This window comes from Corythoichthys intestinalis, chromosome 16, assembly GCF_030265065.1.
Source record: "Corythoichthys intestinalis isolate RoL2023-P3 chromosome 16, ASM3026506v1, whole genome shotgun sequence".
NCBI lineage: Eukaryota > Metazoa > Chordata > Actinopteri > Syngnathiformes > Syngnathidae > Corythoichthys > Corythoichthys intestinalis.
Window position 1 is genome coordinate 8,193,086 of NC_080410.1, and position 18,720 is coordinate 8,211,805.

Below are 18,720 nucleotides of genomic sequence, written 5' to 3' on the forward strand. Positions count from 1 at the left end.
TGGTATTGACCAAATACTTATTTTCCACCATGATTTGCAAATAAATTCTTTAAAAATCAAACAATGTGATTTTCTGTTTTTTTTTTTCTCTGCATTCTGTCTCTCATGGTTGAGGTTTACCCATGTTGACAATTACAGGCCTCTCTAATATTTTCAAGTGGGAGAACTTGCACAATTAGTGGTTGACTAAATACTTATTTGCCCCACTGTATCTATGTAAAAAAGTGGAACATATTTTACTTGTTTAAATTAACTATCAAATGGATCAATAACTGGTGTAAAATGGCTCATGATTAAAAAATATGGTATGTCTTGTTTCTTCTTGCTCTTTAGTTATTCAAAGGGAAATTCTACCACTGTGAAGGTCTTAACACCAAAAACATTACCAACAAGTCGGACTGTCTGCAAGCCAACTATGGCTGGATACGAAGGAAGTACAACTTTGACAATCTGATTCAGGTATGGAGATTTTAAGAAGTAATTATGTAAGGCCTGTCATTTCTCTTTAGAACACTGTAATTGGTTCCAGAAAGACAAACTGTGTTATCCAATAAATATTAAAGCAGATATGAAAGACAAACAAAGCTGCTGTGTAATGATCTTCCGTTTCTCTTTTTCTTATCCAGGCTCTGATGTCTTTGTTTGTGCTGTCATGTAAGGACGGCTGGGTCAATATTATGTATGACGGCCTGGACGCGGTGGGAGTGGACCAACAGGTATTGTTGTCCTCATCCTGGAATGAAACATAATAACTGATGAATATTCCAGGCTATCTTTTTTAAAGTAAGATTTGTTTCAGATATGGTTGATTTTTAAGGTGCTGCATGCATAAAGTCAGATTGAGTCCAGCATAATCTTATCAACAGCTTTAATGGCACAAAAAGACGAATAAAATCAATGATTCTCTCTTCTCAATTTACTTAGAAATTTGCTAACAGAATCTTAGAACAAACATCATGAATTCAGAATTCATTAAAAAAAAACAAAAAAAAAAACACACGCACACACAAAAGTAGGCGGGATGTAAAAGGGGACCTTCTGTAAAATGTCCCAAAATATTATTTCCATTTTTTTCGCCTCATGACAAAAAAAAAAAAAAACTTGATGATGCTTCGTATAAAATAATTGCATTGTACGTTTAATGTGCACTTACAATGTTTAAGCTGGTGTATGACACAGAACTCTCTCACTCTTTTCTCTCTCTCTCTCTCTCTGCTTTTCAGCCTGTGAGGAACCACAACCCGTGGATGCTGCTGTACTTCATCTCCTTTCTGCTCATCGTCAGCTTTTTTGTGCTCAACATGTTCGTCGGCGTTGTGGTGGAGAATTTCCACAAGTGTCGGCAGGACCAAGAAGAGGAGGAGGCCCGCTTACGGGAGGAGAAAAGGCTCAAAATCATAGAAAAAAAGCGCAGGAGTAAGGAGAATGGAGGGGCTGGTCGGTAGTCTATTTTTCTGAGCACTGCCTGCTTTCAGAGCCTGAAAAAAGAGAAATGAAGGGACGTCAATTGATTCAACTAGGGAGAGTTTTACAGACTGGCGAGCTCACACAAACAGTGATTACTGACAAGGCGTGGGCTACACCACTCTGTTGCATGTAATTGCATGACTGCTGTCCAACCTTCCTTTAACATGGCATGCAAAATCACAAGAAATCTAATCTTGCATTCCAATCATTCATGATGATAACATGCGCATGCTCAACCTCTTTAAACCTATTAAGCAAAACAAAACAGCAGGCCTTGTATATTGCAAACATTACAAAACAAACTCTCAATTAGTGTTGCACTGATACCATTTCCTTGGCTCTCAATACCAATTCAGCCATCTAGCTGTTTGGTATTGACCGATGCCGATACAGTACAGATAACAGGTTTTTGAAAAGATTTTTTATCTTTATACTATACTACTGAATTACTGAATACTCACTTTACTGTAAAGTAATTCATATCATGGCTTGGTCAGACGCTGCCTGATTCATTTTCTGCCGTTGACGGCCGTCTGCCGTCTAATCTATTTCAAATGGGTGGGTTGGCAGTGAATGAATGAATGTTCATTCGCTCCCACCCTCCCACTTCAGAGGGAGTGGATGTCTACTTGTGATGAACTCATTGGTAGGAGGGTGCATCTTGGCCAGAAGAAGAAAGCATTTAATTTTTTTTACCTCACTGGCTGCCATTTACAGCACTTGACATCCAATCCATTTGAAGCTGGAGGGCTGACAGTGAATGTAAGAACAGCAGTGGTGGATGAAGTACTCCCCTTTTTTTTTTTTACTTAAGTAAAAGTACAAATACAGCTGCAAAAAATACTTAAAGTAAAAGTACAAGTATCAAAGAAAAAATGATTCAAGTAAAAGCACAAAAGTAATTGCTTTAAAATTTACAAGTAAAAAAATAAAAGTATTTTCTCCTAATGCAAATATGTAATATAAACACACATACATACAAAGATCTGAGTCAATATTCAAAGAAAAAAACAAAATTTATGGACTGCTGTTTTATTTAAAACTGTGCAGACATAGGCGGAGTTTGACTTTTGACATGTTGATGACCCCGAAACGCTGTGTCAGCAATAAAATTAACTGACAAGAATATTTATAATAAGTTGACAATGAGCGTTTTTTTGTTTCCCATCATTCTTGAGGGGAATTCTAAATCAGGCTGCCAAGGCAATACTTTTCACCAAGATCATCATCCATTGAATTTGGTACGTCCGCCGGTGTCGTGCCAATGTAGTTACCCCTGTCAAAAATTGTATCACATCGGCGGAGCCATATGGAGGTAGATTTGTGTCTTTATTATTCAGTCAAAAAAAGTTGCTTCAATCAAAATATATATTTTCTGTAAAAAAAAAAAAAAAAAAAAAAAATGTGTTTGAATGCAAAAATAAATTTGGAACGAAAAAAAAATGAACGTGAAAGCTATTTTTCTTTGATTGAATTTTTTTATTGGAGTCAATTTTTTTTTTTTTTTTTTTTTTTTGATTGAAGCAACTTTTTTGATTGAAGTAATGTTGATTTGTGTTTGGTCCACATTTTGGCTAGGATGTTTTTGTCTTTATTATTCAATCAAAAAATAAGTTGCTTAAAATATATATTTTCAAAAACAAATATCACTTCAATCAAAAAACAAAAACAAAAAAATCAATCATAGAAGACATTTTCGAATGTGAAAATATATTTGAGATTGAAAAATTTGCATTTGAACATTTCATTTTTCATTGAACATTTTTCTTTGATTGAAGCAATCCTTTTTGTGTTCAGGCCATATTATGGGTAGGACCCTTGTCTCTAAATCATTCAATCCCCCCAAAAATGTTGCTTCAATCAAAAAAAATATTTTTAATCAAAGAAAAAAATCATTTGAAAAATAAAATTGCCCTCTGCTATTTTTTTTTTTTTTTTGTGAAAACTATATGCAAAGCAAATGACCGTCTAAGGTGCTAGTCACATGATCTGTTCGAAAAATAATTTTGACCCATTATAAAAATATTTTTTTTGTTCATTCCATTCATTTTTGTTGCAGTTTAATTGCTTTACAACTTTTATATACAGTATATAGGAAAGTCAATTTCATGCAATGACACTTTTTGGGCCACCGGGGCGGGGGGGTCTGCCCCCCCTTAAAATCACGCCTACTGATATACTTTGGTTTTAATATGTAGTATTTCAAATTACTAATAATTTAATATTTATAGTCCATAACAGTCCAGTCAACATTTTCAGTTCCACAGCTACTACAATCTGACATTATACTGGCGAGTGGGGTGGCCAACAAATTTATAGGTGGGGCCTTGGCCCCCCCCCATGGCCACCCTCTGGTGGCAACATTGCCACACGAAAGTACGTCTTACAGTGTATCCCAAAAGCGAGTGCACCTCTTGGATTTCTGCAGATATCTTTTCATGGGACCACACTGAAAAAATGACACTTTGACACAATGAAAAGTAGTTTATGTGCAGCTTATATATTAGAGTTAGGGGTGTAACGGTATACAAAAATCTCGGTTCGGTATGTACCTCGGTTTTGAGGTCACGGTTCGGTTCGTTTTCGGTACAGTAAGAAAACAAAATGCAAAATATATATAAATGTGCTATTTGTTTATTACACACCTTTCAACAATAGGAACATTAGCCTTCACAAAGCTCGAATTCTGCTAAAAAAAAGTCGCGGGTATTTAAAGATAATCCAACAACAATTTGCCTTTAAGGCCCTGCATATTGGTCAGCTTTCTTTCTGAAAGAAAGAAGAAAAAAGAAGTCCTGTGCTAAAGAGAAAAGCAATCCCAATGACAAAGATTTTAACATGTATTTTACAAATGAAATGCCTCAATGAATCATTTTTTCTTATGAACGGTTTTCAAAAGTTTTATTAGTAGATTTTCTCAAGTTAATGCGCCACACAGAAATTAATACATTTAATTGTGTAAGCAGAATCTGTGTATTATTATTATTTAATTACAGGTGTTTTAGCTCATTTCAATTTATTTTATTTAAATGGGCTATTATTTATTTTATTATGTGTTTATATTTTACAAATGTGATGTAGTATTCATTTATAATGTATATTTGTTTTATAACTTTAGCTCCTATGTGAATATTAGTTCCTACTTGTTTTGTCATGGTAGGAGGGTTTTGTATTGAACACGGGGCCATGTTAGTTATTATTATAGCAGAGAAGACAGCAGTAAATCAACAAAGACAAGTCAACTGTGCCCCGATCTACCACTCGAGAGATCTGATGGACACAAAAAGTAGGTTACGATTGCATATTAGTTTGAAAATCGACCGGATCCACCGTATTTTTACACGAGTGACTTCCGGTCTGCCCGATCCTAGCTACTGGTAGTAGTATTGACGCAGGAGGGTCACGTCTCGTGTCGAATAATAAACTCTGCCGTTCTTTTCACGTGCGTTGTGTTGAGCCGCTTCTTGGACGCGTCTAACACGTGGCCGTACTGCGACTGGTGTGCATTGGCTGATTGACTTTAACGCCCGCGTTTCACTGCATTCTCGCGGCGGCCACGTTGTCGTGCTGTTGACATTTCTGGGTTATACTGTCCTACTGTGTTGGTCCTCATTATAGTAGAGAAGACGGAGTAAATATAATCTACACAAAGAAACTGTAACCCGATCGACTCACAGCCTCAAAAAGTAAGGGTTACATTACGTCAGAAACTCGTTCGGTACGCCTCCGTTCCGAACCGAGCACCACGTACCGAAACGGTTCAATACAAATATATGTACCGTTACACTCTTAATTAGAGTTAATTTATTTTCCCCTCAAAATAACTCAAAGTATAGCCATTAATATCTAAAACCCTGGCAACAAAAGTGAGTACACCCCATAGAAACAACGTACATCCCTAAATGTCCAAATTGAAATATACAAACAAAATTGCAAACAATTTGCTGAAAACATGTCAACAAAGCACATGGATTACTGGAACCAAGTCCTATGGTCTGATGAGACGGGCGGGCTTTCTTGTGTACCGTCTTGAGAAGAGGCTTCCTCCTGGGGTGACAGCCATGCACACCAATTTGATGTAGAGTGCGGCGTATGGTCTGAGCACTAACAGGCTGACCCCCCCACCCCCACCTCTTCAATCTCTGCAGCAATGCTGACAGCACTCATGTAACGAGTCACATGACATTTTGGAGGGAAAATGACAAGCAGTACTCAATTTGGACATTTAGGGATGTACGTAGTTTCTATGGGGTGTACTTACATTTGTTGCCAGGGGTTTGGATATTAATGGCTATATTTTGAGCTATTTTGAGGGCAAAATAAATTAACTCTATTGTAGAAGCTGCACACAGACTACTTTTCATTGTGTTAAAGTGTCATTTTGTCAGTGTTGTCCCATGAAAAGATATACTTAAATATCTGCAGAAATGCTAGGGGTGTACTCACTTATATGATACACTGCACATCATCTTGGGAAGGGTGACCAGCGGTTGGAAACTAGATCTCAAAAGTACATATTGCGCAAAATCGCCACGTTTTTTCTTAGTACTCCCCGATACCTATAATGTCATTTTAGTGACGTATAGGTACCGATACCAGTATGACTATCGGTGCAACACTACATTTAAATCCCTTTAAGCGCAAGATTGCAAAACTGCAACAAAAACATTGCTGACGTCAACAAGCCAGAGCCCCAAATATGGCGCCTTATGTAGCCACCACTTTGTCTTGCATATTTGGGTGCAAATTAGCAACTACATGAGGCACCATATATGAAGCTCTAGCCTGCCAAAGTCAAAGTCAGAAATGTTGCTTGTCGCAATTTCTCGACTTAAAGGGTTAATGATACTATTCTAAAATGCTTTTTCTTTCATGCAAAACAAATTACACAGAAAAAAAAAAAAAAAGCTTTCAGGCATCCCCTGCATGTGCAAACAATTTTGCGGCTATTTTGCTCAATAGAAGTTTTAGTAAAAAAAAAAATTTAGTCAAAAGTGAATGTCCCCCTGTCCTACTTTGAGCAAGCAAGAGGCGTGTCGTCATCAGGGTAGGAAGTTTCCTGGTTAACATGCTTTGACTGGCAGACTCAGAAACATAGCAGATATTGTTGCTGCTACATTGTATGTTCAGTTAAAGAGAAAATGTGCTATTGAAGAAAATCTTAATTGCTGGCAGAAACGTCAGAAACACACCACCTACTGTGCATAGCAGATTTAAAATACAACTATTGCATTAAGCAAATATGAAATGCTTTCAATTATGAAACATAAGGCAGTATATGGTGTGATCAGTTCATCTAGTTTTTCTCACTGAGCAACTCCGGTTATTTTCAAAAGCTTGTGGCTGCTTGGTGTTCAACTTCACAGTCCTAATCAAAATTTCATGACATTTCCTCATGACATAGTTCTATTTTTTTGTTATTTTAGTCTAAAATTTAAAAACAAAATAATATAGGCGTATAGATATAAATTATTTTTTGGAAAGAAAGTGTTGTTGAACAAAACCTAAACGAGCCCTCACAGTCAAATCTATCTTTTTTGCAACATAAAAGGCATGTGAGCACGTTGAAGACACACTCATTCATACACACATCCCATATCATTCATGGACATTTGAATGTGCAATTGAAATGAAATCTATGTTACTTATTTTGATTACACAACAGATAAACACACGTGGTCAAAGGTTATATGACACTTCACCATTCAGTCGGACTAGAAAGTGTCTCGAACCAAGGGTGTATTATACTGTATGGAATTCTGCTATTTAAAGAGACTAGTGATGTGTTTGTAATCAAAACAACTGATGTGAATCGTATTTTTTAATTCATTCACTGCTATTAACAGTGATAGACATAAAATCCTTTGCAACTGGAATGATTGTCAATAAGTGATCATGTTTCACTGTCAAAGACGTGATATACGTCCAGTGCAATTTTCACTAGGGAACTGACAGCAATTGAATCAATCACTTACAGCTCTTTTAAGGGCCGTTTACATGGTGACGCTGCGACACCAAGATGCAAACGACTGTGTTGCAAATGACGTCGCCTTTACACAGCGATGGCAAAAACGGAAGGCGATGACGCAAACTTTTGAGTCCAGTCTCCAAAGCGGAATAATTCGAATGCGGGGGTTGCTCCGAAACCATATGAATGGAGCGCTCTCGCTCCAATGACGTGAGCACTTGCACAGGTCACTTTGGGCATTTGCAGTCGCTGCTACTAAACATTCAAAACAGCAAACATGGTGGAACGTCGGCTTTAATTGACTGTTTTTTTTATAATACTTTTAATTTAAATACATATAATGTTTGCGTTTTTGTGACTTTTGAGGCAAAACGTGGACGCCATTGCTTTGAGTTGGTGGGTATGTTTTCTTCTGGGCTGAGGAAGTTGTTTTCAAGGAAGTGCATCATTGGCTGTCGCACTGCTCCCTATGGCCTAGCTAGCATGAATACTACATCGTTTTCACGCGGAATTGTGATATCGTTCGAATGAAGGCGAAACCATGTAAATGCAAACATGAAATGTGTCGTATTCTCTGAGCGTCACCCTGCAAATGGCCCCCTGTCAAAATTGATTGGATATCCATCACCATCAATGGCAGTCAATGGGTTAGTATACAAGTACGAGTTGTTGTATATCACAATTTTTCTTTCGAAAAGACAAGTCTAAGTTTTAATCGGCTCTGCTCAATAGCTATTAATTTAAAATTTTTAATTTTGGGGTTGGAGTTTTGCTTAGGGATGTGTTTATTATTTTGGTACCTCATTTAGCAACATGAGGCGAGCAAACTATTTGAAAGTGCTCTCAATATGATGCACTTCAGCCCTCTGAAAACCACAACTATAATGGGAATAATATGGTAAATTCATATCGCTCTGTGCCAATCTAAACTCAACACGGTTGAATCTCATTAGGTAATAATTGTAAAGTGAGACTTTCTCACAAAATCGCAAACTAATTCATCACAAGTTTATTCAAAGTACTTTTTTTTTTTAAATCTTTAAATTTATTTACAGTACTGGCAGCAGTGGTTGCCAGACCTATACCTTTTAAAAATAAATAATGGAAAACATTTAAAATAAATAAAACTGATTTGGTAGCCATCAATTGACTAGATATGAATGATTACACACCTTTACACAGTGGTACCTCGCCATACGAATTAAATTTGTTCCAAGACATGGTTTGTAACTTGAAATAGTCATACAGTGGTATGAAAAAGTATCTGAACCTTTAGCAATTTATCACATTTCTGCATAAAATCGCCATCAAATCTCATCTGATCTTTGTCAAAATCAGAGATGAAAAAAAACAGTGTCTGCTTTAAGTAAACCCACCAAAACATTAATAGGTTTTCACATTTTAATGAGGATCGGATGTGAACAATGACAGAAGGGGAAAAAATAAGTAAGTGAAGCATCACATTTAATGTTTTGTGCCCCCCACCCACTTGGCAGCAATAACTTCAACCAGACACTTCCTCTAGCTGCAAATCAGTCTGGCACATCGATCAGGACTAATCTTGGCCCATTCTTCTCTACAAAACTGCTGTAGTTCAGTCAGATTCCTGGGAATTCTAGCAGGAATCGCTGTCTTTAGGTCATGCCAGAGCATCTCAATGGGGTTCAAGTCTGGACTTTGACTTGGCCACTCCAGAACGTGTATTTTGTTCTTCTGAAACCATTCTGAAGTTGATTTACTTGTGTGTTTTGGATCATTGTCTTGTTGCAGTCCCCATCTTCTTTTCAGCATCAACTGTCTGACTGGCGGCCTCAGGTTTTCCTGCAAAACATCCTGATAAACTCTTGAATTCATTCTTTTTTTAATGATTGCAAGTTGTCCAGGCCCTGAGGAAGCAAAACAGCCCCAAATCATGATGCTCCCTCCACCATGCTTCACAGTGGGGGTGAGGTGTTGATGTTTGTGAGTTGTTCCATTTTTTTCCCACACATGACGTTGTGTGTTACTCGCAAACAATTCAACTTTGATTTCATCATTCCACAAAATATTTTGCCAAAACTTCTGTGGAGTGTCCAAGTGCCTTTTTGCGAACATTAAACGAGCAACATTTTTTTTTTTTTAGACAGCAGTGGCTTTCTCTGTGGAGTCCTCTGATTAACACCATTTTTGGCCATAGTTTTACATACAGTTGATGTGTGCACAGAGATATTGGACTGTGCCAGTGATTTCTGTAAGTCTTTAGCAGACACTGTAGGGTTCTTTTTTACCTCTCTGAGTATTCTGCGCTGAACTCTTGGCGTCATCTTTGGTGGATGGCCACTCCTTGTGAGAGAAGCAACAGTGTCAAACTCTCTCCGTTTATAGACAACTTCTCTGACTGTGTATTGATGAACATCCAGACATTTAGAGATCGTTTTGTATCCTTTCCCAGCTTTATACAAATCAACAATCCTTGATCGCAGGTCTTCAGACAGCTGTTTTGACTGAGACATGATGCACATCAGGCAATGCTTCTCATCAAGACAATTATTTCCAGGTGTGTGTCGTATAGTAGGCAGGGCTGCTTTAAACCACTCATCAGTGATTGGGCACACACCTGACAAATTGTTGGGTAAAAATTGGGTTTCATTTGCCCTTTAAGTCTCCTTAGGCAGAGGGTTCACTTACTTATTCTCCCCCCTCCTATGATTGTTTGCATGCTATAAATGTTTGAGTGCTTTTAGTTAAAGCAGACATTGTTTTTATATCTGTGTGATTATGACAAAGATCAGATCACATTTGATGGTGATTTTATGCAGAAATGTGAGAAATTCAAGAAGTTCCCATACTTTTTCATACCACTGCATATGAAAGTGCCCTAGCTATGATGACTTCAACCCTCTGTAAATCACAACTATAATGGGAATAATATTGTAAATTGATATCGCTCTGCGTCAATCTAAACTCAACACACGTTGAATCTCATTAGGTAATAAATAATTGTTAAGTGAGAATTTCTCACAAAATCTCAAAATGTACTTCACCACTTTATTCAAAGTAAACCGTATTAAAAAAAAAACAACAACAAAAAAAACAAAAAAAATCAATTTTATTTACAGTACTGGTTGCCAGAATGTTATTGTTAAAAAATAAATGGCTAAATGGAAACTTGTAAAATAAATAAAACTGATTTGGTAGCCGTCAATTTTCTAGATTTGCATAATTAAACGTATATACTGTATGTATGTATACAGTGGTCCCTCTACATACCAATTTAATTTGATCCAGGACCTGGTCTGTAAGTCGAAATGGTGGTATGGCGAGTGGGAATTTCCTATAATACATTATAATTCGATTGATTTGTTTCAATTAATTAATTTAATTAATTTTCCATAGCCATATAACCTACGCTCAATCCTTAATAAATGCAGCTGGTACAATTACAAATAACAATTATACATAGCAAAACAAATAAATAATAAATACAAATTGGAATAATAATACAAATAATGTAACGAATTGGGTTCTAATGTAGTGGTTGTGTTTTGCATGCTGTTCCTGAACACACTGTGTGACTGACTACAGTGAGGTGCAGAATGGTTTTACTTTTTCATTTCATGTTGCCGTCGGCGTCGGCTACGGCGAATATTAGCCGTGTTACATTGCATAAGTTTTGAAGTCTGGCGACTTCCTTGCCGATGTTATAATAATAATAATTATAAATCAGAGATAAAAAAAAAAAAGCGCTTATATTGTCACCTTAACCTATAGAGACCAGCCAGTTCAGCCACACGCACACCACGCTCATATTTTTGGATCATTTCCTTCTTAATTTCAATGCTAAGTGTCACCTTTTTCCTTTTTTTCACCACCTGCAATAACCTTCTTGGGGCCCATGCTGCTTTCTCTCACAAGAAAATACGCCCTGCGTCCGTCGGAAAACAATGAGATTGTGATGCTTTCATAAATCGACATATTTTGAACATGTCATATTTCGAGACAAATTTGACGTCGGATGTCGAAAGGCTCATATGTCAATGCGATCGTGTGTCGAGGTACCACTGTGTATATATATATATATATATATATATATATATATATATATATATATATATATATATATACTGTATATGTATTGTTTTTTTTTTTTTTTTACTGAAAATCATGAAAGTATCAATTTGACATTGTTTTATACTGTAACTGACAATTAACCAGTCTTGATGGTGAGAAAGTAATCACTTCTTTTCTTGTCATCACCCTGCTCAAGTCAGTGGAACAGTGTGTGGAAGTGCTGTGTGTATCGAAGATTATGAAAATATGACTCCCTGAAAGCTTAAAAGAATGTACTAGCTGATACTAGACTGCTGTTTGCTCAGTAGTTAGCACAGTAGTAGTTGTTAGTAGTTAGCACACCTGACTGCTACAGTGACATCTGGGGTTTAAAATCTAGTTGGCGAACCAGACAGGGAGCACTGTGACATCATTATATTTAGACTGGTTAAAGATATGTTCTTTTTACACTAATTTGAGGTAAAACAACAGTTTAATAAGATATAAAAGAAGTATTTTTCTTTAAATTTGTACTGTAGGTTGTTGATAATTTGACTATGAACGTGTCACGTTTTCCCTCTATATTTAATTGTAAAATCCCGGCAACCACAGCTTTTTTTCCATGTTTTAACAGTGTAGTTGCATTTAAATGATTAATATAGGTGCTTCATGAATATGATCGCATTAATAACCTACAGACATACTGCACATCATGTCTTACTTTACTTAGGCATTTTGCAGAACCAGTGGTGTGCACAGACAGGCTTTAGGGTTCAGGAGAAATGTACAGAAATGTACTTGCTCACGTTTTAGGAAAAAAAAAAAAATAAATGCAGAAGGGAAAAAAGTACTTTACTATATAATGGCTTGTCACAGAATTATTGTAGCTTGAAGGACTTTAGTGGGCCTCAACTGTATTGCAGAAAAGTACAACTGTAGCACCACAAAAATTCAGTGGTTGTGATCCTTTCCCTTACAGCTCTCTGTGCGCAGCGCTGGACTTTTCATATTTATGATTTAAACCATCGAGACAGATTTGATAATTCTCTCTCTCATTCTTTACGTGTCTTTGTGGTTGTGTTGATCTTTAATCCAGAGGCAAAACAGAGGCCCTACTATGCTGATTACTCCACCCCGCGTTTGACCATCCATACACTGTGCACCAGTCATTACCTGGACCTCTTTATCACCTTCATCATATGCATCAATGTGTTCACCATGAGCATTGAGCACTACAATCAACCACAGGTAAGCCCTTCACGTGTGCACTCAAACATTATAGGGAAATGTTCAATTTAAAATAATAGCTTTGTGTTCCATTGACTTAAGAAGTGAACATTTGAATTGATATTCATGTTGCAACTATTCAGGCATAGACTGAATTTCAATGAATGTTTGCCTGTTTGTGTCCAGTATTTGGAGGAGGTTTTGAAGTACTGTAACTACGTGTTCACCTTCATCTTTGTCATCGAGGCCCTGCTTAAACTTGTGGCTTTTGGGATACAACGATTTTTCAAAGACAGGTAACGCCTAGCAATACATTTGAATTAGTCGATCTATGTCACAGCCATTCAACACTGCTAAAATTTCCGATAAAGTTAGGACCTTTGTAAAAGCTCAATTTCAGATGTCTTTTTTGTTTGTTTTTTTGCTCAGGTGGAACCAGCTAGATATAGCAATTGTGGCATTGTCCATCATGGGCATCATCTTGGAGGAGCTGAAACTGAGTGCTGCTCTTCCAATAAATCCCACCATCATCCGAATTATGAGAGTGCTACGGATAGCACGAGGTAGATACAAATGCACACAAGCGTTTACGGTAGCCTGTTTACCATTTTCAAACGTATGTAGCTGCAGACAATACAATACTGAATATTAGTTGAGTCCCAACCAATGGATATTTATCCAATTTCTATTATATTGGTCAAGGAAATATGATCATTTAACACAAATAAATTCACCAATTGTAGTCACTGACTTAGTGACAGTCAGAATGATTAAATGTGTTCTCATTAGATGGAAGAAGGTACCATTCACCTGTATATCCACTTATTTATGGTTGTAGTTAAAGAATGGTAAAAGAAAGTTTAAAACAAACACAAACAAAAAAAGTTTTCTGTGCAGTGTAGTTTTTGGCAGCCCTTTTAAAATTTGTCTTAGTCTAAGTCTTTTAGACAGTAATACTTATTGGTTTTAGTCACATTTTAGTCATCTCAAAATGAGTTTTTTTTCGTCTAGTTTTTGTTCACGAAAACCCAAGACTAATTTCGCCTAGTTTTAGTCGACGTTTACAAAAAAATGTTTTCGTCTACAACATTTTTACTCCAAAATTAACCCCTTCAGACGTAAGCATGCCGCTGAAGGACATGACGCATTCGCGTCTCTAAACCAATAAATACACTGAATTTAGTTGCTATTGTCACTTTCGGGAGATGACTGGATAAACCGATTAATTAAACCCACCTGGATGCCACGAACTGTATGTAAAAAAAGTTGTCCAAGAGTTTAAGAGGACGCTTGCCGTTAGCATTAGCCTAATGCTAACGACAAGCCTCCTCTTAAACTCTTGGACAACAGTATTAGCCTAATGCTAACACGAATGTGAATGCTATTCTTACCTTACGAGTTACATTTAGTGTGTGATGATCACTCAGCACAGACCTTTAAAGGCTAAAGCAACATTGCATATTCTCTGAGCAAGATATGAAAACAAATATTACCGTGTGTGCAAGCCTTGAGAGGAGAGGACACTGGTGAGTTGAGGGTGGAGGGGCGTAGCACGTCACATGATTGATACAACCAGACACTGCTACAATGTAGGCTAACGACGCATAAAATGTCGCACACAGGGGCAGACTGGGACTAAAAAGCAGCCCTGGACTTTGACTCACTCCAGCCCACAAAAATCGCTGTACAAAGGAAAACACAGACCCTCTAGGGGGATCCGGGGGCATGCCCCCTCAGGAGAATTTTTTTTTTTACATTTTATTGTAAAATACATCAATTTCGTGCACTTTGAGAGAAAAATGAAGCGGCTACGAAGAACTACACATTATATTAATATACATTTTAACTTGAATACTCACTGAGAAATTAACAGCACAGTCCAGGTCTCAATGTAGAACCAGAAAAGGCAGGAGACTGCCTGAAGCACAAAGACAACATTGTATGATGTATGATAAATTACAATGAAAAGAGGCTGTAAATGTACATTTTAACTTGAATACTCACTGAGAAATGAACAGAACACTCTCAGTATCTCTATGTAGAGCCAGAAAAAGGCAAGAGACTATATTTCTTCTGAATTAATAATGCTGCTGCGTGTGCATACGTTGTTTTACAGCTAAAACATTTTTTCTTAGGAGAGGGATAGTAGGACTAGCATACTGTGACTTGACACGATTGCAAACAGGGACATGGACTAGCTGGCACTAACCCTTTGATTGCCATTAATTTCATTTAAAATATAGCTACCTGGTGGATAACAATTGCCAATATACCTAGCAAGTAACTCTCTTCATCCCTACTTACTTGCCCTGCGCTTGTCTGGGGAACTTCCACAAGCTCATCATTACCCTCTCCCTCGTCTGTTGTCTCTCCCTGCACCGGCTGCACGTGAGAGCAGCTGGCGCTCCCACTCTCACGCCGGGGCCTGGACTGTTGCTAGCCGGCGTGGCCGTTGCAGCCAGACTGCTGCTTGCGTACATGTGTGTCAACTTGTGACATTTCGATGCTTCGCTCTCGAGTTTCTTCAGTTTTTTTCTCTCTAACCTTCTCCGCGCCAATCTTCTCTTTTCTTTTTTTGCCACCACCATCCGTATTGTTTATCCATGCTTGTCGCTATTTTGCTTCCACAAAGGGTAAGGCTTTACCAAAGTAGGCTACTCTGTGCTTTCTTCATTCTTCTCCTATCAGATTGGCGGTTAACAGCCAGGCGCATTGCTGCCACCTGTCGGATTGGATGCGAATTGTAGATAATCATAGAGGGGGATAAAAACAGTGATGCATGTATGGCGGCCGCCGGCCGTCCAGAGCACCAGCCGTTCTGTGATCCTCCAGAAGCTACAGATTACCAGTCTGTCCCTGGTCACACATTGTTAACATGTGCCAGAAACTATTACGCATATGCGTCTCATTTTTGTCTCGTCAGAAAAAAATGGCATTTGTTTCGTTATATTTTAGTCTCCCAAGAAACATTTTTAGCTCATTATTGTCTTGTCATCATCATGAAAAAAGTGTTCATTGATTAAATGCTGTATTTTCGTTATCGTCATCGTTGATGAAAAAAGTTTTTGTGTAGACTGTACATCACTTATTTTGTTGTGTGCCATTATTTTTTTAATGTAGAAAAAAAACACGTACCTTGACTCAATTAGGGTTAGGAAAACCTACATTAATATTCATAATAATAATAATACCATTGTGTTTTTTCATGTATGAGTTAATGGAAGCAATTTTTCACAACAATTATAAATGGCCTCACGAGAAAAGTACAAATTGGACATAGCTTTTTTGAGGGTGATGTAGAGCTCACAGTTTGACAGTCAAGAAGTTCAAATATGGCCACCAGACACCAGCGACCTCTATTTGTGAATTGTAATGTTCAAGGTTTCTCTACTGTCTTCTCTGCAGTACTTAAACTCCTGAAGATGGCCACAGGCATGAGGTCTCTGTTGGACACTGTCATGCAAGCACTGCCACAGGTAGGCAATTTATTTTTTATTCTATTTATGACCATCCAGGAGGATTTCAGGACTGGTCCAGGCAACAGCTCAAAGTGTATGATGCACATGTGGTTACAGACTAAATTGCTCAGCTCTTTTCTAAATGTCATGCACAGATTAGGTTGCTGAGTGCCAAAAAAAAAATAAAAGGCAAACATTGAAACAACTAAAAGTAGAAGGACACGGGCATGTTATGATACTAACTAGGAACTGTCCATTTATTTATTTATCAATGTTGATTGAAATGAACTGCCCTTGACTTGCTGCAGCAGAAACTAACATGTATGAAACAAACTATCATGGGCCCTGTTTGCCAGAACAGCGAGAGTCTGCGTCAAGCGAAGCAACGTTTAAAAAAAGCTTTAGGTCATTTTATGGACACACGCAAGCATGTTGTTCAGAAAGAGTGCGGAATGTTGAGTTTAAGCTACGATTACTTGAGGGATGTCCAGATCAGAGGCGGGTAGAGCAGCAAATTATTTTATTCAAGTAAGAGTAACGTTACGTCCAAATAATATTACTCAAGTAAAAGGAGACATCCAAAAACTTACTCAAGTACAAGTAAAAAAGTATTTTTTGAAAAGCATACTCAAGTAATGAGTAACATTTTGAGTAACTGCTTAGAATGTCAGTTTTTTTTTTTTTTTTTCTTTAATAATGGTATTTCTTTCTCAGCACAACGTACTCTATATGAACTGTTATTAGAATATTGTACTATAAACTATTACATGAACACATTAGGCCAAAAAAGTGAAACAAAAATCAAATTCTGTACAGAACAACACTTGAAACATCACCCGACCTTTAATCCTAAAACCAAAGTAACTTTTTTATCTTGTGCCTTATTGAGATAATGTCAACCCTTATTTAAAAAAGTCAATGTTTGCGCGATCTTCAAAATATCTTCCATTTCACTCTGCATACTATAAGTCAATCGTACTTATTTTTCGTAATGTATGTTACCAAGACCTTTATTATTTAAAAAAAAATGTAAATGTTTACATTAACTTCAATTTTAACATACATCCTATGTTCTTAAGTAGTTAAAATTGAAATGTGGCATTTAGTATGTGAGAAAATGAGGAAAAACAAAAATTAGGAGATCGAGGTTGGGGTTATTGCTCTTTTTGTTAACTTTTATTTTGCAAATCATTAAGAAAATACAATTTTGAATGAAAATCAGTCTTGTATGTGTTATAGAAATAACTGTGCTAAAAGTTTTCTTTGCATTTCAGTATTTTAAGAGGTTTGGCCCAAAAACAAAAAAATAAATAAATAAATACAATTTCTGGCTCCGTGGCGAACCTTCACGTCTGGGAGTTCCGGCAAGAAATTCTAGCCACTTTCACCCCTGCCTGTGTGGATATTTATGAAAGTGATAAGAAAATGAGCAATTGTTTTTGAGATGATTTCTGATGTCTTGGTGTGTGTTTTTTTTTTTTTTTTTTTACCTTTAAAGAGGCAACATTGAAAATGTTCACCTAGTGAAACATTTTTAAATCTTGCTGGAAATATACTGTATTAGTATTATGAGGTATTTTGAGTTAGCCGAGGAATATCCAAAAATAGTCATTTACTGGGCATGATATAAATATTTTCAAAATAGCAGCATACCCTGAAGCGCAAGAATGGAAAATACATTGGTTGGGAGAAAAAAAGGTACTTAAATCTTACATTCTCCACAAAAGTCAGTTCTAGTTTGTCATTGGCACATTTGCTCTGTTGGAGAGGGAACTAACATCGATTTTACCTCCAGGTGGGAAATCTTGGTCTCCTCTTCATGCTGCTTTTCTTCATCTATGCCGCCCTGGGAGTGGAGCTCTTTGGCAAGCTCGGTATGTCACAACGCATCACTCTACTCCCATCTGCTTCTGTGCCACAATAATATTAGGGAGCTGTTCTGTGGTGGAAAATAAATTTAATTTGCATGGTGACATTTATTTACAAATTGCTTCAGCAATAGCCCATCTCCTCCAAACACATATTTTCTCAACAAAAAACACATTTGGTTGCGTGATTGCTTGCAAATTTTCTGTTTTATTCACGAAATAAAAAGAGGCATTTTCACAATACAATCCAGTAGGTGATGGGTTCATAAGTACACCTGAGATAAGAGTTGACTTGAATACGTCTACTTAAATCTTACAATATTGTTACCTTTGTCCATGTTTGTGCTCCCTTAATAAATGAAACTATGCTTGTGTGTTTAGAGTGTAATGACAACAACCCCTGTGAAGGTCTGAGTCGTCATGCTACCTTTGAAAATTTTGGGATGGCCTTCCTCACACTGTTTCGAGTGTCCACCGGAGACAATTGGAACGGCATTATGAAAGTATGAGCACCCACAGTTTTGCACAAGAATTGCACACTCATATGATTAAAAATGACCTCCAAAACCAATTATGGTGTAATAAAGAACTGAGCAGTCTAAGTACATTCACATCTTGACTTTTACTTCACCAAAAAAATTAATTCATGATGTTATCTGGGAAGTAGTGAATCATATTAGGTAGACAATGTTATTATAGACAA

The 18,720-nt window shown here is 37.1% G+C and overlaps 1 protein-coding gene and 1 long non-coding RNA gene across 4 annotated transcripts in view; one reads left to right on the plus strand and one right to left on the minus strand.

Annotated features, from left to right (window-relative positions):
* The window catches only part of cacna1ha (calcium channel, voltage-dependent, T type, alpha 1H subunit a), a 231,413-nt gene that overhangs the window by 192,474 nt on the left and 20,219 nt on the right, over positions 1 to 18,720 (plus strand). For 2 of the 3 annotated variants that reach the window (XM_057861425.1, XM_057861427.1), the window contains exons 25-33: positions 334 to 459; positions 627 to 716; positions 1,224 to 1,437; positions 12,561 to 12,712; positions 12,878 to 12,987; positions 13,121 to 13,254; positions 16,097 to 16,167; positions 17,945 to 18,023; positions 18,399 to 18,520. In XM_057861425.1, the coding sequence (XP_057717408.1) occupies positions 334 to 459; positions 627 to 716; positions 1,224 to 1,437; positions 12,561 to 12,712; positions 12,878 to 12,987; positions 13,121 to 13,254; positions 16,097 to 16,167; positions 17,945 to 18,023; positions 18,399 to 18,520 (1,098 nt within the window). The remainder of the gene's footprint in view (positions 1 to 333; positions 460 to 626; positions 717 to 1,223; positions 1,438 to 12,560; positions 12,713 to 12,877; positions 12,988 to 13,120; positions 13,255 to 16,096; positions 16,168 to 17,944; positions 18,024 to 18,398; positions 18,521 to 18,720) is intronic. The other variant, XM_057861426.1, reaches the window with a different exon arrangement.
* Positions 217 to 14,604, minus strand: LOC130932056 (uncharacterized). Its single transcript, XR_009067347.1, has 3 exons — positions 14,551 to 14,604; positions 1,154 to 1,478; positions 217 to 733 (listed from the first exon to the last, which is right to left on the minus strand). It is a non-coding gene; the product is annotated as an uncharacterized LOC130932056 (long non-coding RNA).